The sequence below is a fragment of the Sander lucioperca genome, chromosome 9 (genome assembly GCF_008315115.2).
Source record: "Sander lucioperca isolate FBNREF2018 chromosome 9, SLUC_FBN_1.2, whole genome shotgun sequence".
In the NCBI taxonomy this organism is placed as follows: Eukaryota; Metazoa; Chordata; class Actinopteri; order Perciformes; family Percidae; genus Sander; species Sander lucioperca.
The window spans coordinates 21875522-21899714 of NC_050181.1; the positions used below are offsets into that span (position 1 = coordinate 21875522).

Here is a 24193-nt window from a genome sequence, read left to right on the forward strand (position 1 = left end):
TGATCAAGGTTCTTCTTCTTCAAGTATCCGTGCCTACATTTTCTGATCAGGTCCTTTAATGGAGGGTGTTCCATGTATGTTTCCATGGAAGCTGAACTCTCCTCTCTGGGTGGTGAGATCAGCACCAATGAATGATCAAATGATTGATCACTGAAGAGTTTAAGGACTCTGCAGAGTCTCAGTTTGTGTTCTTCAGTGAAGCCTTCAGGCTGTAGAACCAGCAGGAACACATGAGGTCCAGGAGCAGATAATCTCTGGAGTGTTGACGACAACTACTTTTTTCTCCTGCAACGATCCACTGATTCTCAAACAACATTCAGGTGCTTTGTTGAACACAGTCTCTCCCAGTATCAAGTTCCCCACTGATTTCCTCTCAGAGCAGCTGTTTCCCAGCAGAACAACCCTCAGCTCAGACACTGTGAAAAACCCAAATAATTAGAAAGGGCAACTAAAAACAGACTTATATGTATTCATTTTAGATATACTATTGCTATATACAGTATTAAATACTTTAAACGCAGATATTCTTAAATAGCAGAACACCATAGTTCAGTTTGACTCACTGTAAGGTGGCAGCATCTCATAGCTGCTACTGCACTTCAGAGGAGGCAGATCATCTGTGATTGGAAGGATACAGCATGTGTTTACTTATTTATATAATCAAATGTAATCTTAAGTAGACCTGATGTTGGGCTGTATGTTTGTAGAGAAAGAGAAGATACAAGTTACAAAATATTTTTTCGATCATGAAGCCCAAAGTTACTCTACAATTATCTATTGATCAGTGCAGTGTATAAACTCCACTGCAGACTGAAGTTTTTACCATCAGGTAAACAGAGTCCAATGTGGGTTGAATGCGCATACACAGGGCGACGACATATGAAAATGGCAGATATTCTTAAATAGCAGAACACCATAGTTCAGTTTCACTCACTGTGAGGTGGCAGAAACTCATAGCTTCTACTGCGCTTCAGAGGATGCAGATCATCTGTGATTGGAAGGACACAACATGTGTTTACTTCTTTATGTAATCAAATATAACCTTAAGTAGACCTGATGCCGGGCTGTATGTTTGTAGAGAAAGAGAAGATACAAGTTCCAAAATCTTTTTTCGATCATGAAGCCCAAAGTTACTCTACAATTATCTGGTGATCAGTGCAGTGTATAAACTCCACTGCAGACTCAAGTTTTTACCAACTAGTAAACAGAGTCCAATGTGGGTTGAATGCGCATACGCAGGTTGACGACATATGAAAATGGCAGATATTCTTAAATAGCAGAACACCATAGTTCAGTTTGACTCACTGTGAGGTGGCAGCATCTCATAGCTTCTACTGCGCTTCAGAGGATGCAGATCATCTGTGATTGGAAGGACACAACATTTGTTTACTTCTTTATGTAATCAAATATAACCTTAAGTAGACCTGATGCCGGGCTGTATGTTCACTTTGTATGTTTTTTCAGAGAAAGCGAAGACACAAGTTACAAAATCTTTTTTCGGTCATGAAGCCCAAAGTCATAAATGGCTGTATTCTCACTGTTTTGCATTATTATAAACTATAATAATTCAGTTATGAGTCACATCTCTCGCCACGTCCATTTTTCTTTTGTCTGTGGCTCCAAAAGGTTACCAGCGGAAACACTGATATATGGACTCTACACAGCCGGAGACAGGATTTTCCAATTACACAATAAACTACAAATACCAAGTAGAATAGCGATGCGCCATCAATTCACCTCATACACAAACAATCACACAAACACTCACTTCACAGATACAAGGGGCTCTTCCTCATGCAGCACAAAGCTTCAGTAATTTCATTTATCGTCATTTATACCAACTCATTCTCATGCCAACTTGTCACATACTGATGCTTTGTCATTGGCGTCACTTGTCAACGCATTGGATAGCCCTACACGTCATTCTGTGACGCTCCACTACGGTCATCTTTTTACACACTGGAAACACAGTTTAACATTGTGAATTTAACCCTTGTGTTGTCTTCCCGTCGACCATGACAATGACAACTTTTTGTTTTTCTGGGTCAGAATTTCAAAATGTAACTATTTTTTTTAGATATTTTTTTTGTGGCTTTTCCCTTTATTATGAAGTGACAGTGGATAGACTTGAAAGGGGGAGAGAGATGGGGGATGATACGCAGCAAAGGGCAGCAGGTCGGATTCGAACCCAAGCCGCTGCAGGACTCAGCCAACAGGGGCGAACGCTCTTACTGGGTGAGCTAGAAGGCGCCCTAACGATTTCCTTTTTTTACATTTTGGCCGTCTTTTCGACACTTGGTCGACACTTCTGCCGCATTTCCCAATATTTTTGTCACTTTTTTCCCACATTTTTGTCGATTTATTTTCTTCAAATGCTATAAAATTGAATAAAAAACATGAATTCAATGAAAGTAGTGAACTGATCATTTATTTGACTTGTGAAGAGCGTTGTATGGAACCATCCACGTTATTTCTTTTTGAAAAACTGGTTGAAAGAAACCCAAATTTCTGATATAGAAATAGGCCTGCACGATTAATCGTTATAAAATCGCGATCTCGATTCACCCTGTTCACGATTTAATTTTTAAACCACTTCGATATTTTTTTTTTATGACTTTGATTCTCATTTAATTTTCCGAGCCGACTGCATCACAAACGCTACTACTTTCTTCTGTGAGTTTTAAACATGGACTGTATAAAAAAGGTTTTAAAGCACTCCCAAGCACTGCAATGCTCTCCCTTCTCTTCATTGAAGCCTCTATGTTTACAGGCTTGTGGTGATGATCAATGTGCTATAGGTGCCAAAACAAAATCTATGTTTGGTACTGCCAATTTGTTTTGTTTTGTCGTGGTTCATGTGTGCAGTAAACATTACACTTCGTGAGAAAACAATCGTGGCAGAAAATCGTGATATCAATTCTAAGCTAAAAAATCGTGATTCCTATTTTTCCCTGAATCGTGCAGGCCTATATAGAAACTTTTTTAAAATGGGTCAAATTTGACCCGAGTACAACAGGAGGGTTAAACAAAACCACTTGGTTAGGGTTAGAATAAGTATGTTTGTAACGTAACTAAAGTGATGCACACGACATGTACCAGACAAGAACCTGGATGCCTCCTGGTGAAACCTGTGTTGTTTGACCCATCCACCACCCCGACCTCCACCAAAGTTAAAATGACATACCACATGTACTGTATGGCAAGAAGTGTTGCAAAAGTCAGTCATGTAGATTCACCACTTTGTGAAGCGAGGGAACACATATGTGAAGTTGCAGTGACCGATTCAGGATGGGGTGAAGCCTCTGCTTACTGTCTGTCTGTTCTGTCACTGAGCAACAGTTCTTACTGGTTCTCATATTTAATGTTTTGTTGGGACTGACCAATCAGAGGATTTTAATTCAGAGCTTTCAGACCGAATTTATCAAACACTCTTTTGTTTTCAATATAATGTAGAGAGAGAAGAGTGTTATTCAGACTAATAAAGACTCACCTATTGCTGCAGTCGCCATGATGTCTGCTGCAAACATCAGAGACTAACTCAACTGGAAGCCAGCTGCTGGGTGTGAAAACCTAAAGAAAGCAGAATTTAAATCTTATTCACATCATAAAAAAAGTGTCTCAAAGCAACTTGGAGCTCAGATTGGTTACTGCAGACAACAATGTGAAGGTGTGTTTGTGATAAACAGATTTGTCTGTAAATTTTTCTAAAATTAAGGATTGATGTTAGCTTTAAGGATTATTGTTTTTCATGTATAATATAATCACATACTTTAAGCAATGACTGTTTTGCTGTCACCTTGTAATTTCACAGGTCAAGTAAAACAAGTAGCTAAATAAATAAAGCTTAACTGAAAAATAGGTAAACTCCATGTAATCAAAAATGGCGACTACAAAATGTAATTTAAATTCAGAGATTTAACAAATTAAAACATAACCTTTTTATGTGTATCTTGCTGGGAGAAATAGTTTTGCAACGTGCTTATTAATGCGCCCTTTAACCAGTATGTCGCATTGTAGCCCCACCCTGACCATCCACTGGTGATTATTACACTGCACCGTCCGTTTCCTCTCTTCGTTTTTGTAAAACATTTTTTATTCATTATTATTATTTTCGAGGAGTAAACCTCTATATATGTGCGCCTGCTCTACCAACTGAGCTAACCCGGCCACCATTGTATGTTTTATGAATGCTATAAACTATAATATAATCAACCATTATCAGCATGCCTATAAGTCACACCCCACACCTAATTCCTGCCGCAGCACTCAAAGAGAGGAATGAGACATGATATTGTATTACATTGTTCAAACTGAAATGGCCTAATACAGCCAAAACATTTGTTCTCCTCTTTCTACATTAGTATCTTGTTTAACAAAATGTTTTGCATTTACTAAGTAGCAAAGAAGCCGTTCTTTAAATCTAAGAATGTCCCAGTTAACCTGAGCATGCTGCCTGAGTGAGAGAGGGGGTCCTTGTATGTTTGAAGATGTGTAGCTTCTAAAAAAGGGTGGATTCCCATTTAATTCCAACATAAAAACGTTAAAATGGCCTAAAACGATTTATAGAGTCACTCATAGAGTTCACTTACCTTGCTACAGGAATTCTTGACGCGACACAAAAACTGGTGAAAGTGAAGCCCGTCAACTATAGCCGTTCCACTCCCTATTAAGCAAGTACATCTCGCTGCAGTCTGCGGGAAGGCGGGGCTTGATGTCAAGCCCCGCCCACATCCAAGTCACTCTTTTTTTTTTTTTTTTTTTTTTTTTGCTTACGTCATTCCCCATACGCTCTAACGGACCAAGACCGTTCTTTTAATACATCTGTCGGTACACGATCCGTTCTGCCTGCACGATCCGTTCTGCACATGCGCAAGATAATACTGTTTTACGTATCCATACGACCTGCACGATCTGTTCCACGCTAGCCTATGGCTAGCCTCCACCGGGAAGCTAAAGTTAGTTTAGCTAATAGCTAATTCGGCTAACCGCTAGCTGACAGCTTGATTCAGTCTAAAATAACGTTAACTCAAACGTAATGGGAAAAGCAGGCTACAGCTAAATTAAGACTTCACAGTAATAACAATAAAGACAAGTATTGAGTGATTGTATTTTAAATGAGCACAAGTAAAGTAGAACTGACGTAACAGCTGTTATATATGTTAGGTGTTTGTTATATATGTCAACGTTTATTTTCAAGTTTTATTTTGAGGGTCTTTTAAAGTTATTACATGCTGTCTCAGCTAGCAGTTAGCCGAATTAGCTGTTAGCTAAACTAACGTTAGCTTGGCTGTCGACCGGAAGCGTGGAACAGATCGTGCAGTGTCGTAAATCCTCGTACAACCGCGCATGCGCGAACATTTTGCGCATGTGCAGAACGGATCGTGCAGGCAGAACGGATCGTGTACCGACAACTCCTCCAATTAAGCCCCATTGTACCTACTTTGGTTGCAGTTCCACCAGAGTTCCACTGGGGGTGATCACGGTCCAGTGCAAAATTAATGGGACCCTATGGAGCTAGACGGCTAAATTTGTCTCTTTCGCCATGAGTTCAACATGGATTATAGGTCGAAAGTTGAATGAACGAGTATGTATGTCCTTTCGATTTGTTACAGGTTGAGTCGTTGTTGCCCATAACACCCTAGCATTCTGCTAATGAATGCTGATTGGTCAGTGAAGGACTGATTACGATCGGAGATCCCGCTTGACGGCATCCGAAGCAGAACCAGAATGTCAGAGTGAATATTTCGGCGTGGTCTTTAAAACATTAGCAAACCTCTTTCTAGCACGTGTATTGACAGGGAGAGTCTAACCTGTCAGCTGTGTTGTCGATGCCTCGAGAGAACAAAGGAAGCGACTCAGAGCTCGCCGTAAAGCAGAATCTCTGGCCTTATATGTGTATGACGTCATTGACATTTTAAAAGGCTTTTTAGAATAAAAAAGCCACTTTAAAAAAATCTAACATCCAGCAGTGTGTATTTTCTTAACCTCCCCTTTCAAATGCAACATTCAAATTACTAGACAAAAAATTATATCCTGAGAAAAGTGGATTTTGAGGGGTATAGCTCCATAGAGTCCCATTCATTCTGCACTGGCCTGTGAGCGCCCCCTATATGGAACTCTGGTGGAACTGCAACCAGTTCAGAAGCCGGAAGTAACGAGAGAGTGGAACTTCTTCCCATATTAGAAATTCTTTGGTGAAACTAAAAAAAAAAGCGGAAGCGGTCAGAGCGGAAGTTCAAATAAAGTTCCCCAGCAGCCAAAAATGTTCTTAAGAATATAAATAGTGGAGCTATAATTGTTTAGTTTAGGGACAATCTGTTTGATTCTGTTCTCTTCTCATTTATAAAACTAAAAAAGTTCTTGTTGTTGTTGTAGCCTATTACCTTTGCAAATGTAACTTCTGATAACTGTTTGTATTAGGCTCTATGTTAATATACTGTGATATTTCTAATTTAAAAATATATTAATATTTTAAATAATTAAAAGAAAATGCTCAATATCATTGAACATGTTTAAATCTTCCTCTTAAGTAATAGTAAAGTACTAGTACAATGTACAGAGTGGCTGTATACATGGATGTAGGCCTGTACAAAAAAAATTGAAAATGAAATGGAAAAACAGTAAATTATGAAGAGAATTAAATTCAAACGGATCTGCAGAAACTAGTCTCTCTTTGCCAGAGCCTCCAAAGAGCGCAGGAAGCTGGAGGAGGCAACGGAGCAATCTGACCATCAGTTCAGTAGTAAATGTTAGAGCTCCACCTGCTGGACAAAACAATCAAAAAGGCTATCAAACAAGACCAGACTTGGTGGTTGGCTTCGGGGGGAACCGGGTTTGAAGGCTTTTTGCCAGAAATGATTGTTGCCGCTGCCAGTCTTTTCAGTCATCACCATCCTAAAACCGTCCGTTAGATTTGTATTCATTCTGATCTCACTCCTCTGTTATAGCCTATCCTGCAGTTCAACTTTAAGTCTTGTGTTGTTCTCCTGCATAATTACCTTCTTTTTTTGTATGAGCCTTTGTGAATATGTCCTTTATAAAGCATCTGTATTTATTTTTTACCTTTCATCTATTCCACAGCATCCAACAGCTATGGGATCTGCTGCTGGTCCGTCCTGTTGAGAACAACATATCTTTGGGGCCAAGCCGAATATTCGGTCTATTCATGATTTATTGATTCACTCATCTACCAAAAGCCATTTGAATATTTTCAAATCCTCACGGCAAATATTGATATAGCTACGATTAATATAGATTGAAGCGTGTCATCTTTTTCAAACCAGTCAACTGCAGTACACTCCGGTCCAGATGGTGGCGCTGATGCGCTTGAATCTTGTCTGTAAACCGCAGAAGCAGTAAACTTTCGGAAATGTTAAGGAGTGGGACGTCCGTCTTTGACGTAAAGTCTGTCGGTACACGATCCGTTCTGCCTGCACGATCCGTTCTGCACATGCGCAAGATAATACTGTTTTACGTATCCATACGACCTGCACGATCTGTTCCACGCTAGCCTATGGCTAGCCTCCACCGGGAAGCTAACGTTAGTTTAGCTAATAGCTAATTCGGCTAACCGCTAGCTGACAGCTAGATCAGTCTAAAATAACGTTAACTCAAACGTAATGGGAAAAGCAGGCTACAGCTAAATTAAGACTTCACAGTAATAACAATAAAGACAAGTATTGAGTGATTGTATTTAAATGAGCACAAGTAAAGTAGAACTGACGTAACAGCTGTTATATATGTTAGGTGTTTGTTATATATGTCAACGTTTATTTTCAAGTTTTATTTTGAGGGTCTTTTAAAGTTATTACATGCTGTCTCAGCTAGCAGTTAGCCGAATTAGCTGTTAGCTAAACTAACGTTAGCTTGCCTGTGGAGGCTAACGGCAGACCGCTACAATCAGCTAGCAGTTAGCCGAATTAGCTGTTAGCTAAACTAACGTTAGCTTGGCTGTCGACCGGAAGCGTGGAACAGATCGTGCAGTGTCGTAAATCCTCGTACAACCGCGCATGCGCGAACATTTTGCGCATGTGCAGAACGGATCGTGTACCGACAGACTGTATATAAGAAAAAAAGTCGTGTGAGCAGATCAGACATGTCGGGCTGCAGGCTGATGAGAGCCATCAGAGTGAGTGAGTTTGGAGCTCCGTCAGTGCTCAGACTCTGCTCAGATGTGACTGTCCCGCAGCCGGGACACAGACAGGTGAGACCCACTGAAGCAGGCTGAATCACAGGTGGAGAGGTCCAGCCATGTCCTTATTGTGCAAGAGTGGCAGTAAAGCTGCTACGCTTTAAAACCACAGTGGTATTTTGAAGTTGATCGGACAATATTCCCAAACTGTACATATCTGTCTATATGGTTCATACTGAATATCCATATTTATTCTGTTTTTCTTATAATATATTCTGTTAATACACTGCATATATCTATATTATTCTTACTACTATTATAATGTTACTGCTACTACATTGCACATATCTGTACATGTTGTTTATACATTGTTCATGTTACATAGCCATATTTATTCTGCTCTTATAAGGTAACCGCTAATACACTGCACATATTTATATTTAATTTATATTACTCTAAACCACCTTCTGTAAACCAACTGTAGCCTATTGCTGTCTACACTGCACTATATTTATTGTCCTGTCTATGCACCATCTGTCTATACTTTGTATTGCATTGCACTTTTCTGCTTTTTTTGCACTTCTGGTTGGACCATAGACTGTTATACAGTCTATGATTTAGACCGAAACAGTCTGCTATATAATCGATTTAAATCAGCAGAGCCCTCTGCTGATGAAAGACGAGAATAAAAAGCTGGTAGCACAGGGTACATTCCATAACTTGTACATTCTGTAAATAGTTCTCTAAAATGTACAATCTATAACTTCTATATTATTGTTAGAATATTATTTCATTTGCTATTTAATTTAAATTACTATTTAATAAACCAATTAATAAAGAGTTGGGAGTGTTGGTATGCTTATTGGCTGGTGTGTGCATATTTGTATTACTGAAATTACTGCAATTTTTCACTTTTCCCAAAACATCTCCTTGGAGAATCTTCTCGTCTTCAAGCAGATTTAGCATTTTTCAGGAACTGGAACAGGGACTTGGAGGGGTCACGGTCTCCCATCCAGGTACTGACCCGGCCCGACCCTGCATGGCAGGCGTGTTCAGGGTGGTATGGCCGTAAGCAATTCCAGCAGATAAACACAAACTAATTCTAGTTGGTAAAACCTAAGGGTTTTTGAAACTGTTGAGTATGCAGTTTGGGGTTGGGGAGTACTAAACGGCTGAATATTGGCTGAAAAAACAGTTAGAGATCTTTACCAACCACCTAATTCTTACAGTGAGAGTTATGGCCAACGAAGCAATGTTGAATGTTTCCATTTTTCAAAATAAAGTTTAAGAATGCTATTTAATGCATGTATTTTGTTTTCCATGGCACAAAAACAAGGGAAGTATCAAACAGTAGATTATGTTACACCCCTACTTTTTATCAAACCTTGGATTATATTTATGAATGAAGACCTGTTGGTGCTCTACAATTTATTAGGTAATACTGGACTTACATCTTCATAAAAAAATGTAAGTCTTGTGAAGTCTGTATTCATCCAGCAGGTCATATACTTCATTTGAGTAGCCCAGTGGGAATACATAGTTATTACAATGTGTTCATTTAAAATTTGGTCTCTTGTTATTTATTTATGCCAGAATAAATGTGTAGGTTCATTCATGTTTATTTGGGTTATCTGTTGGTAGTATTTAGAAAAGTTACATGGAAATACCTTCATTTTGATAAATGAATAATATGTATGCTAAGTAGCTGGATGTCTTAGCACGTTGTGAAATCTACATGACAGCTGGGCACACTCCATCTGCTGAGGAAGATCATGTGCTTCGATTCAGATAATTTTTCCAGCTGTTGTTTTAAACATCAAGAATAAACTTTCAATCTCAGCTATGTGACTGTGTGTGTTTCTGTGAGGTGTCAGTCAGGACACCGGAGTCAGGTATTTCATTTAACATACAGTATTTAATCAGGAAGGTTCTAGGTGGGACACATGCTTAAGCTTTACAATAATAAGATGTGTGTGTGTGTTTGTGCGTGTGTGTGTGTGTGTGTGTGTGTGTGTGTGAGTGCGTGTGACTGTGTGTGTGTTAATACAGATCAAAATGTATTTGAAGATTGCAAATAAACAATATCGAAATAAAAAAATTATTAGGATGCAGTGTAATAAAATCTATACTATGCAAGGAAAATAATTATCTTGAAATAATGATATAATCAATTTAACAGATAATGATTCTAAAATAAGTATAAAAATAATGAGTATGAGAAATCATATACCGTATATATGATGTACTTTCAACCTGCAGTGACAAACAGTAGTCAGGCGTCAGTAGTCAGTAGCTCATTGAACACAATGAACACTTCACAGCAATGTCTGTCTGAGTGACAGAAAGAAACATCCAGGCTCCTGGTCACACCACCTCCATGGTCCAGCAAAAGAGTCAAACTAAAATATGTGTGTGTGTATTTATGTATGTTAATTATTACAGTTGATGTAATATGGGAAAAAGCAAAGTATTCTTTAAACTGACAGTGTTAAACACCTGCAGTTAAAGGACAATTCTGGCGCAAAACGAACCTAGGGGTTATTAACAGATGTGTACCCACTCTGTCGTTCTCTGGGACATGTTTTCATGCTAATTGAATGAGTTTTAGCTTGCAAGAAGCTAGCGCGGACCGCTAGTAACCGTCTTGTACACTTACAAAGTTCTCAATGCTTCGGTTAACATTTAGGGACCATCCTTATGCTACCGTTGAAGTGTGGTGATATTTTGAGCCTTTTTAGTGGTATAAATAGCGCTTTGTTTTTACGTTCCCTGTGCCCCGAATACTAGCGTTGTAAGCTAATCAGTGGTCCGCGCTAGCGTCTTTCAAGCTAAAAACTCATTCGATTAGCATGAAAACATGTCCCATAGAACGATCGAGTGGGTACACATCTGTTAATAACCCCTAGGTTCGTTTTGCGCCGGAATTGTCCTTTAAAAGATGTTCAAAAATGTTAAACATCATAATGATCAAGAGTCAGTGGGGAGGTCAAAGGATGATACATTTGTTTCGGTATTTTTCTTTCAACTCTTTAATTTCCTGTTCATGCTGTTTCTTCAATTTCTCTTCTTCATGCGTTTTCCTCAACTCCTTTATTCTTTCTTTCAGTGTTTCTTCTTTGTAACTTGAGAGCTCTTGTAACAGATTGTACTGTTGGCCATGCCTCTTTTCTTCCTCTTGTATTTGTATCTCATGTCTTTGCTTCATGTCCTTTATTTCCTCCATGTGCTTCTCGACCAACGCTGTGAAGTCCTTGGTGTATTTCTGTCTGAACTCATTGAACTCTTCAGCCTGTTTTCTGGCCTCCTCTTCATATTTCTTCTTCATGTCCTCCAGTTGTTTCTTATAGTTTTCCTCCAATTTTTTTCTCTCCTTTTCCTCCTGTTCTCTTCTGTTTTGATCTTCTTCTTTTCTTTTCTTTTCATATTTTTCTCTTTCCTGCTCATATTCTTCTTGGAGTTTTTTAAGTCTTGTTTGCTCCTCATGTCGTTTCTGTTCATTTTCTTGATTTCGTTTGTCCCACCATTCCTCTCTTTCCTTTTCCCAGTCCTCTCGTCTCCTTCTCATCTCTTCTTTACTCTGCTCCAACTTTTCTTCTGATTCTGACTTAAGAACTGCAATTGTTTGCTCCCACTTCTGTCGTTGAAGTTGTTCCTGCTTTCTCTTTGTCCTGTCTTCTTCTTCTCTCATTTCCTGTTCTTTCTTTCTCTCCTCGCGCTCCTTGTTGATGTTTTCCTCCATTTCTTCAAGTTGTTTGGCTCTCTCATGTTCAATATCTGCTTTCTCTTGTTCCATTCTGCTCTTCACTGCTTCCATTTCCTCCTTGTGTTTTCTTTGAAGCTCCCCCCTCTGTCTCTGCATTTCTTCTTCTTTCTCCTTCAGGATCTTCTCCACTTCCTTCTGTATGGCTTCCTCGGCCTCTTGGAACATCTCTGAGGTGTAGCAGTTGCCTCCATTTTCCTTCAGCATTTTGTTGGACTTCTTCAGCAGCTCTCTGACTTGTGTGTTATCATTCTCAACCTTATTATTGAAGACCTGGTATCTTCCTCCACAGTCACGTACCAGTTTTTTCAAAAAGTCACAGTATTCTATATAACTCTCAATTGACTGACTGAGATCATCTCCTCTGGTGAATATAATGATGATGAAGTCTCCTGATTTCTTACCAAAATATTTCTTGATCAGTTCCACAGAGTCTTTTTCCTCCTTTGTAATGCGACCAATCTGCAGCACCAGTAAGAACACATGAGGTCCAGGAGACAACATGCTGATGCATTTCAGAAGCTCCTGTTGAATCTCATCATTGGACAGAGTCGTGTCGAACAAGCCGGGAGTGTCGACCACAGCAACAGGTTGTCCATCAATCTCTCCTGTTGCTTTCTCGCAAAACTTAGTGACAGATATTGGGCAGCTTTTAGATATAAAATGTTCTTTGCCCAGAATGGTGTTTCCAGTTGCACTCTTCCCATTGCCAGTCTTCCCAATCAGCACCATCCTGAGACACTCTCTGCTCTGATGTTTATCATCACCTTCCACCTCACTCTTCTTTTTAACATCCTGCAGTTCAGCTTTCAGTCTCGCAACCTTCTTCATCTGAGCCTTGGTGAACATGTCCTTTGTGAAGAATCTGGACTCAGTGACTCTCATCTTTTCCACACCATCCAACAGCTCTGGGATCTGCTGCTTGTCGTTGATATTGAGAACATTTCTTCCTCTACAGCTCTTAGAGAACTCCTGGATGTCCTTATCCTCTAGAAAGTTAACAACAGCTGGAGCTGTAGGATCTGACTCCACTGTGAACAGGATCATAGTGAAGTCATTGACTGCAGAGCTGAATGTGTTCTGGATGGCCTCTAACTCTCCCTTGTCTTCATCAGTGAGGGGAGCCACAGGTAGGACCAGGATGAAAGCATGAACTCCCTCAGGATCACAGAGGGAGATACACCTGAAGGATTCCTCCATCACTGCCTCCTGAGGGTTTGTATACAAGGCAGGCAGCTCCACCAGGGAAACCCAACGTCCACACACCTCTCCCTGATGTTTAACACACTCTGATGAGTTGGACACTAACTCTGTCTGACCTAAAATGGCCTTGGCTGCTGAAGTCTTCCCTGCTCCTCTCCTCCCACAGAGAACCAGGTTCAAAGCTGGTTTGATGTGTTCAGACACAGGCGGTGGGGTTTTGTTGTTTTTATTTGCTGTTTCTTCAATCTTCTCCATTAATGATCCACGGTTTTCTTCAGACATGCTGTAGTGTCTTCCGCCACAGTCTTTAAGGAGTTCATTAACAGGGACTCTCATTTCTTTCCACTGATGTGTCACAACAATCATTGAGTACTCAAAGGCATCTTGACCAAACAAACTCAGGATGAACTTCAGTGTTTGTCTGTTCTCCTCTGTGAATTCAGAAGGCTTCACTAACAGCAGCAGAACATTTGGTCCAGGAGGACAAAGAGTCACACAGTTTTTCACCTCTCTTCTCAGGTCTCCCTCAGACAGACTGAACATGTCTGGAGTTTTCACAACCGTTAATGGTTTTCCTCTCCACTCTCCACAGGTTGCCACACATTGCCTGGTTGGGGAAGTTTTTTGGTAATGAAAAATTTGGTTACCGATGATCAAGTTACCAATTTTTGTCTGTTTGTCCTCGCTTTTTCCCAGCAGCACAATCCTAAATGCAGATGCTGTAATACAACAGAGAGAAAGATGAGATGACATAAACTCACTAAGAGGCTGTAATCACTACACCAGAGGTGGAAAGTAACCAAATGTTGTGTGGACTAGCCAGACCTTACTCCACAGCACTGTGGAGATAAGTCTGGCGATGCAAGACTAGTTGAAGTACACAGCACTTGTTGATCCTTTCTGCTTTCTTCTATTAACCAGCTAACACTATAATATTATTCACAATTAACCTGAGTTTAAAGATGCATTTAAAATACGAACTCAATCACGTGCATATTATATGCATATACGTACATCTGTTTTACATAAGAAATTATATTAGTACAGGAAATAGTGTTTTGTCCATACAGAGCAGTGTATGTGGAGGTTGAGGTGGTCAATGGGAATGTATGTGTTAGCCATGAATGACTTCTATATATGTTCAATGTAAACATATAAACATTTCAGAAAAAAAGCAGCATCACATTTCACCTAACTAGTTTCTATCAACTGTAAAGTGGCAACATATAGGAAATACTGACATGAAATTATTTAAGATTTTTTATTTTATTTTATTGCTTTTCAATGGCAAATATTTGTGGGATGTGTTTGGGTTAATCATGGAAAATGATGCCTCCAAAAACCTATCTTCAAATACATGATTAGCGTTGTGATACATTTACTTACTGTGAGTCACAGGGTTTTTCTTAAAGAGTTGCGTGAATTTCGCTGTAATCCCTGTAATCCCTGTAATCATTGTAATCCCTGTAAAAAGATGACATCATTAATATGCATCTTAATGTTGTTAAATAAAGGAGCGGTGTGTAGGATTTAGTGGGATCTAGCGGTGATGTTGCAGATTGCCACCAACTGAAAACCCTTCCTGTCCTCTCACCCCTGTTATGACATACTGTCATTATTCTTATTTCCCACACTTTAAAAACTTTAGGCCAGATCTGAAACAGACACATTGAAAAAGCAGAACCCAACATGAATAAAAATAGAGACCCAATCCAAAAGTGACCCGAGGCCAGTCAGACCCTGTCTGGACCAAATCCAGAATGTGGTGGAAATGAACAGACCTACACCATTCCTATCAGGTGTTGTGTCAAAGACTGTCCCCCGTTGATATGTGTTTCCCCTACCTAAACCTGAACAAAACCTTATCCCTAACCCTAACCATGGAAGGGGGTGCTACGCATTTTAACAGTAAGGGAAACACATTCTCCTCCCTTTTCAAGCAGGTCGAGAACCTACGGTGGCCTTCAGGTATCCGTAAAAGGTCCGTGTACTTGGCGGCCAACGGATTTTCGTTTTGAAAGGAAAAAAACAAAAACGAAAAACGGCCAGTTTCCCAATTACCATTAGTAAATAGGAAAACAAAAAACGGAAAACAACCCATTATTCGTTTTTTGTTTTGATATTAAAAAACGGAAAACGAAAAACAATCTCGTTATCCGATTGTCTTTGATGTATTTGTAGATGGAACTCGGAAATTAAAATACGTGTGTGCGTATGTCGTATTCCTTAATTTTGCATTGGTATTTTTTCGTGACCCGGAAGTTACTCCCGCCACGCCAAGACCCGCCCTTCAATAGCATTTATTGGCCAGTACTGCCTGTAAGATCCGTTCTGTGCATGCGCATAATTACGTAGTAGAAAACTAACAATGTCCCTGTGAGATTTACAGTCTATGTTTGTACCATGTGTCAACACTTTACGACCAAACATTACAACTTTTTTATTAAATCTTTTTTTATTAAATCTTTATTATACAATAGTCATAGCTACAAACATTCAAAACTTGTCACTGATCCAAAACCGTGTAGCGACATCGTTGTTGTGTTGTTTACGTTAATGTTTTTACCTTTAATACTTTGTCTTGACTAATAATCATAGACTATTATTAATGCGATGAAGTGTAAACGTACATAAGTGTCCTTTTGAAGATGGGATGACAGCTCTTCCAGCCACCACTGCTGTATACCACTAGTAGCTACATGCCAACGGCAGTAAACACTATAGTAGCTACATGCTAACGGTCATCTTAGCTGGCAATGTTGTTGTTGCTGAAACATGTCCGATTGTGTAGTGTTTGGTTCAGAAGCCTTTATCTGTGATTTTTGACGTTAGAAAGTGCTGCTTTGTTCCACTACAATCTAACGTTAGCATACTCATAGCTAACTATTGTAGCTGCATGCTAACGCGACATAGCGGAGCATATAGCTAGCTATTTACGTATGTAGCAGGACTTTGTACCGTAAAAATCACCAATAAAGGCTTCTAAACCAAATACTAAACAAATACAAATACAGTAAAGTGACCGGAATTAGGGGTGAAATGTCCAGCATTGAGCTACATAATAGTTTGCTAGGAGTTAACTGGTCTCTCACAGAGATCTCATTTGTAGCCCTGTTTTTACCAGATACTTTCATAAAAGTACAAACACATGAAGTGAGAGGTATACACATGCTTAAACTTTATTTAAAACATGGTTAACCTGAAGCAGGACGGAGTCATGACTTATAACACCAAAGCAAGGCTTCTAGCTCAGGCTAGCTAGCGTTAGCAAATTACCTTCAAAGTTGCAAAGAAATGACGAAACGTAAAATTTGAAGCCTTTATTTAATTTGCTACATGGTGTTGTACTGGATGGCCAGACGACCCTCCGTATATCATTAAGAGATACTTTAGGCAACTCCAGCAAACACCTTGTAAACTTCATCTTTGCCATCATAACGGTCTACTGTCACTGTCTAATGTTTTCTTCCGGTAACCGGGAATGTCCAAACATCCTTACGCCAATGCGTGCATAGAGCTGTGAAGTTTGCCGGTGTTCGCGCAAGCGTAGAACTGATCAGGCAGTGCACAGAACGGATTTTACAGGCGGTACGGATCGGGTACTGACAAAGGAATAAGATTTATACACGTATTTTAATTTCCGAGTTCCATCTACAAATACATCAAAGACAATCGGATAACGAGATTGTTTTTCGTTTTCCGTTTTTTAATATCAAAACAAAAAACGAATAATGGGTTGTTTTCCGTTTTTTGTTTTCCTATTTACTAATGGTAATTGGGAAACTGGCCGTTTTTCGTTTTTGTTTTTTTCCTTTCAAAACGAAAATCCGTTGGCCACCAAGTACACGGACCCTAAAACCTCTCTGGAGCCAGTGTTTGATTTGTCCATTCTGGGCTACTGTAGAAACATGGCGGTGCAACATGGCGGACTCTGTGGGAGAAATCCACTCCCTATGTAGAGGTGAAGGGCTCATTCTAAGCTTCTAAATGAAAACATAACAAATCTAAGTTGCAGGTGATTATACACTTATAAAATTTAGTTATGAATATTATATTCCATTTCTGCCAATAGATCCTCCTAAATTCTACACACTACTCCTTAAATCAAGGAGGGTTTGTGTGAACAAAGCCTTCCTTGTCAAAAATGTGTCTGCACTTACCAGCGGTTTTAACAGTTTCTATGATAGAAACCTTCTGTTTTGGGCTTTGATGATCAACTGGTAAAGTAGATGTTGCATCCTCAAATGGTTCATAGGTCACGTGCTTTCCGTTGTTCTCCTTTGCAGTTTGACTCAAGCGTGTTAACAGCTCTGAATGATCAAGGTTCTTCTTCTTCAAGTATCTGTACCTACATTTTCTGATCAGGTCTTTTAATGGAGGGTGTTCCATGTATGTTTCCATGGAAGCTGAACTCTCCTCTCTGGGTGGTGAGATCAGCACCAATGAATGATCAAATGATTGATCACTGAAGAGTTTAAGGACTCTGCAGAGTCTCAGTTTGTGTTCTTCAGTGAAGCCTTCAGGCTGTAGAACCAGCAGGAACACATGAGGTCCAGGAGCAGAGTTTCTCACACAGTTTTCTACATGTTCTGTCAGTTCGTGTTGAGAGATGTTGGGATGCAGCAGATCTGGAGTGTTGAAGACAACTACTTTTTTCTCCTGCAACGGTCCACTGATTTTCAAACAACATTCAGGTGCTTTGTTGAACACAGTCTCTCCCAGTATCAAGTTCCCCACTGAATTCCTCTCAGACCAGCTGTTCCCCAGCAGAACAACCCTCAGCTCAGACACTGTGAAAAACCCAAATAATTAGAAAGGGCAACTAAACACAGACTAAAATGTATTCATTTTAGATATACTATTACTATATACAGTATCAAATACTTTAAACAGATATTTTTAAATAGCAGAACACCATAGTTCAGTTTGACTCACTGTGAGGTGGCAGTATCTCATAGCTGCTACTGCGCTTCAGAGGAGGCACGTCATCTGTGATTGGAAGGACACAACATTTGTTTACTTATTTATGTAATCAAATGTAATCTTAAGTAGACCTGATGCCGGGCTGTATGTTCACTTTTTTGTAGAGAAAGCGAAGACACAAGATACAAAATCTTTTTTCGATCATGAAGTCCAAAGTTACTCTACAATTATCTAGTGATCAGTGCAGTGTATGAACTCCACTGCAGACTGAAGTTTTTACCATCAGGTAAACAGAGTGACAGCTGACTCATATGAACAGTCCAATGTGAGTTGAATGCGCATCCGCAGGTTGACGACATATATGTTTTGTACGGCTGTATTCTTACTGCTCTGCATTATTATAAACTATAATAATTTGGTTATGAGTCGCATCTCTCGTCACATACATTTTTTCTTTTGTCTGTGGCTGCAAAAGGTTACCAGCGGAAACACTGATATATGGACTCTACACAGCCGGGGACAGGATTTTCCAATTACACAATAAACTACAAATACCAAGTAGAATAGCGATGCGCCATCAATTCACCTCACACACAAACAATCACACAAACATTCACTTCACAGATACAGCATGCAGCACAAAGCTTCAGTAATTTCATTTATCACCATTTATACCAACTCGTTCTCATGCCAACTCATCACATGCTGATGCTTTGTCATTGGCGTCACTTGTCAACGCATTGGATAGCCATACACGTCATACTATGACGCTCCACTACTATGGAGTTTAATTCCTATCTTTATTCAAGAGCGCATTCTTTCAATTTGAGAGCATTTGTCATTGATTTTACGTTCAGATTTTGTAATAATTTCCCTCAAAATCTTGCTCTCACACTCAAATAGCCACCGCCCACGCTTGGATTTGCTCTGCTTATGCTCAAACTTTCTGCTTGGACTCAGATATGTTGCTTGGACAGATTTCCTGCTCTCAGCTTTGGCCCTTTTCCTCACTCAGGCTGCTTCTGCGCGCTTGAAAATCTTTTCCTCTCTGATTTCTCCTGCAATCTCGGATTTTTTGTGTTACAACCAAAGCCCGTCTTATTAGAAATTCTTTGGTTACAACCCTGTCAAAATGCCCTAACCAATAGAATGCCAGGTGTAGTGTTGACCAATGAAATGATCCCTGCCCCGTTGAGGGTGCGTTCGCTTTACGTTAGAACGTCCGTTGCGGACGGCTGCTCTGTAACCAAGTTTATTTACCCCCGCCGTCCATTGCTTTATTATTATGTCAAAAATGTGCACAGAATGATCAACGCTCTTTCACCTGCACCAATCAGGAAACTGGAGAAAGGTTTGAAGTGGGACATATCAAGTTACGTCCACAAGTACGACGGTGAGTAACATAAATCAAGCACATTGCATATGGCACTAGAATATAGCCTAGCTTGATGTCCGTAAACAAATAGATTGTCTTTATTGTTTAGCTAAATTGAACAACATATGACGGACAGTATCTGTGTATTTCATGACCCCACTTTGTATTTTTTCCTCATTTGGTTAACCATGTTCCTGGGGATTTGGCTAATTTCAGACATGTTGGAGCCAATAGTAAAACCTAAACCGATATTGTTCTAAATTCTTATAACAGTATAAAAATAATAAAATTCATATCAGTCTGTATAGAAAGTTGTAAGTACAATGTCACTACTATAATAGCAGTTATTTATTTTTACGCTAATGAAATCAATACAAAGCAAACTGAACAGAAAAGAACAAGTATTGTGTTTCAGTTTCTATTCTTCCAGGTGTGACTGAAGTACCCCTGTTGAGCTGCATCACAGCTGCACCGTGTGCATGGACCAATGTTGTACAACCACACTACTGTGTTGTTCTAGCCAGTACATTACTCCCAACTCAAAATCCCATTGGTTCCCCCTGTACTCACTTGTGTGCAGAGGGCAGGCAGCAGTGGCACAAACCAAGAACGTAGGCTGATAATAATGTAATTGAAAAAATAAAAAAATACAACTACAACTACACACACATCATGTTACATACATTTATCATTTATTTATCTTGCTTAAATTTACAGGGTGCGCAACCAGGCCCGGGAGAGAAAATTACTGTGATGTCCACAAATCCAAAGCAGAGAAGGTAAGGTAAGATAGTAATGATGTTAAAGAAAGCTATGTACACCTAATATATTATGTGTTGATGTCTATGAATTTGTCTTAAATAGGAGCACACTATACACAGACAACAGTAATAAATGTCAATAAATGTTCACTGATATTTCTTAAAGGCGTGATAGAATGATTATATAGGGTATTTCACACTGTTCCTTAAGGTCTCCTAATAGGGTATGTAACATTTGTTGGGCTGAAAATTGCTCGAATGCTATTTTATGGGCCCTTAACTACCCTGTGAATATGGCCCTATTTGTAACAAGAGCTTTTCTTCCAAATATGGTATGCTCATGAATATTTAGATGAGCTGCGTGCTGATTGGTTTGAGCGAACCACATACACATCCATTGGAGACTAGACAGCAGGTCTCATATTTCAGACACTGCAAAGTTATACATTGTTTATCTGCTATTTTGTTATTAAATTCACTTCTGAGACTTTGTTATGCGAGAAATCAACCATATAAAAGCTATACTATATAACTATATAAAACTCAAATATAGGCCGTTTTACGAAAATTGATGGCTAATTGCAAATTTGGTAAGATGTGTCGGACTTTAGGAGTTCCACATAGTCTGACGAGAAAACAGCAACCTCCATACCCAGTGAAAGTCACCGTTACTGGACTAACGGGGCTTGGGGCTCCGCGGTGCTGGCTGGCTGCCAGCTGCCGGCATAACTAGAGTATATTTACAGTTTGAATTTCGTCACGCCACTTATATAACATCTACCCCAAGGTCTTATAAAGCTAACAATGGTGTCCGATTTCAATTTAATGCATTTTTGTGGACATTAGCTAGGGATTTCGTTAGCTGCTACTGTCCCTTCAATCCTATGTGTACAGTTTGCGGCTAGTTAGCTTCACTTTCAGCATAATTAGAGTATATTTACAGTTTGAATTTCGTCACACCACTTATATAACAACTACCCCAAGGTCTTATAAAGCTAATAATGGTGTCCCATTTCAAGTTAATGCATTTTTGTGAACATTAGGGATTTTGTTAGCTGCTACTGTCCCTTCAATCCTATGGGTAAAGATCGCGGCTAGCTGCAGGCCCTGGAGCTCCATCAGGGCCTCGGCATTTTGTAGTCCAGTAACCCAGAAATGGTGACTTTGCGCGGGTATGAAGCGCCGTGGGCTTCCCTTCGTGACAGAGATCCAGCTAGCTCACAGCGAGCCGGAGTCTATGAAGTAGGACATGCCGGGCGGCAAGGCAGCACCGGCCGCTGTCATGAACTGCGACACACAGTCGGACAAAATTTGCCATTAGCCATAAATTTTCGTAAAACGGCCCATATTTGACCTCTACATAGTTGATTTCTTGCATAAAAAAATCTCAGTAGTATTTTTTTTTGTATTTGTATTTATTTATAAAGGACAACACACATTAATCAACATTTCTGTAAATGTGCCAGTGTTAGCCAGCCGGCTAATTTTCAACTATAGTCCTTCGGCCAGATGATTTTAGACCAGAGCAGCAAGAAACAGCAAGATTTTAGTGCAGGTTAAACTACACAGACAGAAAATCAACGAGACATCAGTACAGATTAAACTACACAAGCAAGAGTCAACCATACACCATACAGACAGCTAAAACAACAGAAAAGCTTTCTCAGCTTGCCATGCAGTGCCACAGGAAGCATCAAAAACCCCAGCACAGCTACACATCAAACAGTATCCACCTTCAGCATATGAAGCCATGCAAACATCAGAACACGTAGTAACATAGACCTAACCCATCTCCTAACACTGCTCAACCATGTAAAGCCGTAGCAGCAGTAATGAAAAGATGATACTAGGCTACATCAGTCGTTAGGTATGCGTTAATATTACACTGATTGTTAAGATGGTAAAATATTTAAAATACAATTTAATTTTTCATACATCCCCAAGAAAAAATACAGGGCGAGTTAAACTTGATACCGGGCAAGATATCAACACATCAAACATGTTAGCAGCAGTTTATCAGTAATAACAACAATAATATAAAAAATACTGGTTTAAAAATGTTCACAACTCTGACTATGCAAGAGCCAGGCCTTGAGACTTTGTGTGAAATGATGGTAGTGAAAAAGTGAATATAGTAATTAAATAACGGACCTCTGGAGATCTGCATGACCTAGCTAGATTCAGAAAACTAAGCTGACCTCAGGTCAGTGGTGTAGCCTATGCAAATGTTGGGGCGTGACAAAGACTAGGAGTTGAGATGCTTACGTCAACTTTTAGCTTTGTTCAGATTCGCCCGTTTTCAGCGGCAGTTTCAAAATGTGAGATTTGCATAGTAAAGGGGTATCAATGGGATTTTGAGCTTCTATGTATGTCCACCGAACTGTCGTTATTCAACTATGACAAGGTGAAATCGGTTTTGCATTCTATCACCCCTTTAAATCATTGTAGTTTTTTCAGAATAATAAGATACAGATTATTAAAGCCATGTTCATATTTGCAACAAATTAAAACATGATCAAGACAAATTGGTTTTTCATGTTCTGTAACCTTTATAAAAAAAAAATTAAATTTACCAGAGCCGACACTTGGTAAATTGGCCTTAATTTTCCTTGTCAAAACAATGAGTAATTCATAACAAACTGCACAATATTTGACACAAAAGCTAAAAAGCGTATGGTGCTCCTGTGAAGCAGTACACTTTGCCTGTAGGATTTACTGTAGCAGGAACATTGATATTTGCAAACAGATGACCCAGGTACAGGTGAGTTTGTGAGCAGGGTTATGATATGAACTAAAATAAAGATAAGATAAGCCTAGTGTTCACAAGAGTTATGATTCAGGTATTGCAAAACAAATTAAGAATAATTAAATTAAATAGGAGGTATATACAACTAGTAGAAGATGAATTAACTATACAAGAGCAATTAAGGCAAAGTTATGAGGTAGTGGCAAGCTAAAGTGACTTATAATAAATAGCAGGGAGTCAACAGTGTACACCAGAATAATATATACTGTGATTAAGTAATGACACTTAGTGTTGTCTGTACTAATATAACAAAACAGAAAAATAATATAGTGTATGGCAGTATGGAGAACAACCAAGTCCCATATGACCCCAAGAGACTTTAAGTGCAGCTGTTGATGATGTTCGCTACAAACAAAACTTTCAGATGGCTGTAGTCTGTAGCCAGCCGTACAGTAGGTAGATCTGGAGCACCAGGGTGACTTCTAGCTTTCATGGGTTGGTGATAAGACACTGTGCTGCTATGATGCAGCAGCTCAACAGTGGTCGAGCCCTTCAGTCCCAACTGAAGAAAAGAAAGTAAAACAAAATACTTGTTTTTTCTGTTCAGTTTGCTTTGTATTAATTTAAAAAAAATAACCAAAATTTAAGGAGCGAATAAGAAAGCATATAATTTCTAGATCTGTTTTTATTATAGTGGTGAAATTGTAATTAACGTTACAACTTTTTAAACAGACATATTTTTAATTCATCATTTTCAGACTGATGTTATATGAAGGAATGAAGACTAAATTCTGATGAACATACAACAGTGATGCAACAACTGACACAAACAATCCAGTTTTTGGTGTTCTTTCAGTTATTACAGTTTAGATTTTACTATTGACTCTAACATGAAATTAGCCAAATCCCCAGGAGCATGGTTAACCAAATGAGGAAAAAATACAAAGTGGGGTCATCACATACTGTCCGTCATATGTCGTTCAATCTAGCTAAGCTCTATAAAGAAAATCTAATTGTTTATGTACATCAAACCTAGGCTATATGCTAGCGCCATACGCTATGTGCTTAATTTATGTTACTCACCCTCGTACTTGTGGACGTAACTTGATATGTCCCACTTCAAACCTTTCTCCAGTTTCCTGATTGGTGCAGGTGAAAGAGCGTTGATCATTCTGTGCACATTTTTGACATAATAATAAAGCAATGGACGGCGGGGGTAAATAAACTTGGTTACAGAGCAGCCGTCCGCAACGGACGTTCTAACGTAAAGCGAACGGGATCATTTCATTGGTCA

The 24193-nt window shown here is 39.3% G+C and overlaps 2 protein-coding genes and 1 long non-coding RNA gene across 5 annotated transcripts in view; 1 reads left to right on the forward strand and 2 right to left on the reverse strand.

The window, feature by feature from the left end:
* LOC116057766 (putative WEB family protein At1g65010, chloroplastic) overlaps nt 1–24193 on the reverse strand; it is a 33418-nt gene that overhangs the window by 4972 nt on the left and 4253 nt on the right. The window contains exons 3-6 of the mRNA XM_036005190.1: nt 18030–18083; nt 17255–17884; nt 14481–14540; nt 11576–13813 (exon numbers count right to left, since the gene is read on the reverse strand). Coding sequence (XP_035861083.1) covers nt 11576–13813; nt 14481–14540; nt 17255–17884; nt 18030–18083 — 2982 coding nt within the window. The remainder of the gene's footprint in view (nt 1–11575; nt 13814–14480; nt 14541–17254; nt 17885–18029; nt 18084–24193) is intronic.
* On the reverse strand, nt 261–4622 carry LOC116057751. 2 transcript variants are annotated; one of them, XR_004106878.2, is made up of 4 exons: nt 4590–4622; nt 3491–3570; nt 564–617; nt 261–416 (listed from the first exon to the last, which is right to left on the reverse strand). It is a non-coding gene; the product is annotated as an uncharacterized LOC116057751 (long non-coding RNA). The 2 variants fall into 2 exon arrangements; XR_004898308.1 differs by lacking the exon at nt 564–617 and adding an exon at nt 935–988.
* The window catches only part of cryz (crystallin, zeta (quinone reductase)), a 28750-nt gene continuing 11930 nt past the window's right edge, over nt 7374–24193 (forward strand). Inside the window, exon 1 of one of the 2 annotated variants that reach the window (XM_031310356.2) lies at nt 7374–7397. Coding sequence is in view for 1 of the 2 variants with exons in the window: in XM_036005226.1 (XP_035861119.1) it covers nt 8096–8203 (108 nt within the window). In the remaining variant the exon portion in view is untranslated. Of the gene's footprint in view, nt 7398–8075; nt 8204–24193 lie in introns of those variants that run through there. The other variant, XM_036005226.1, reaches the window with a different exon arrangement.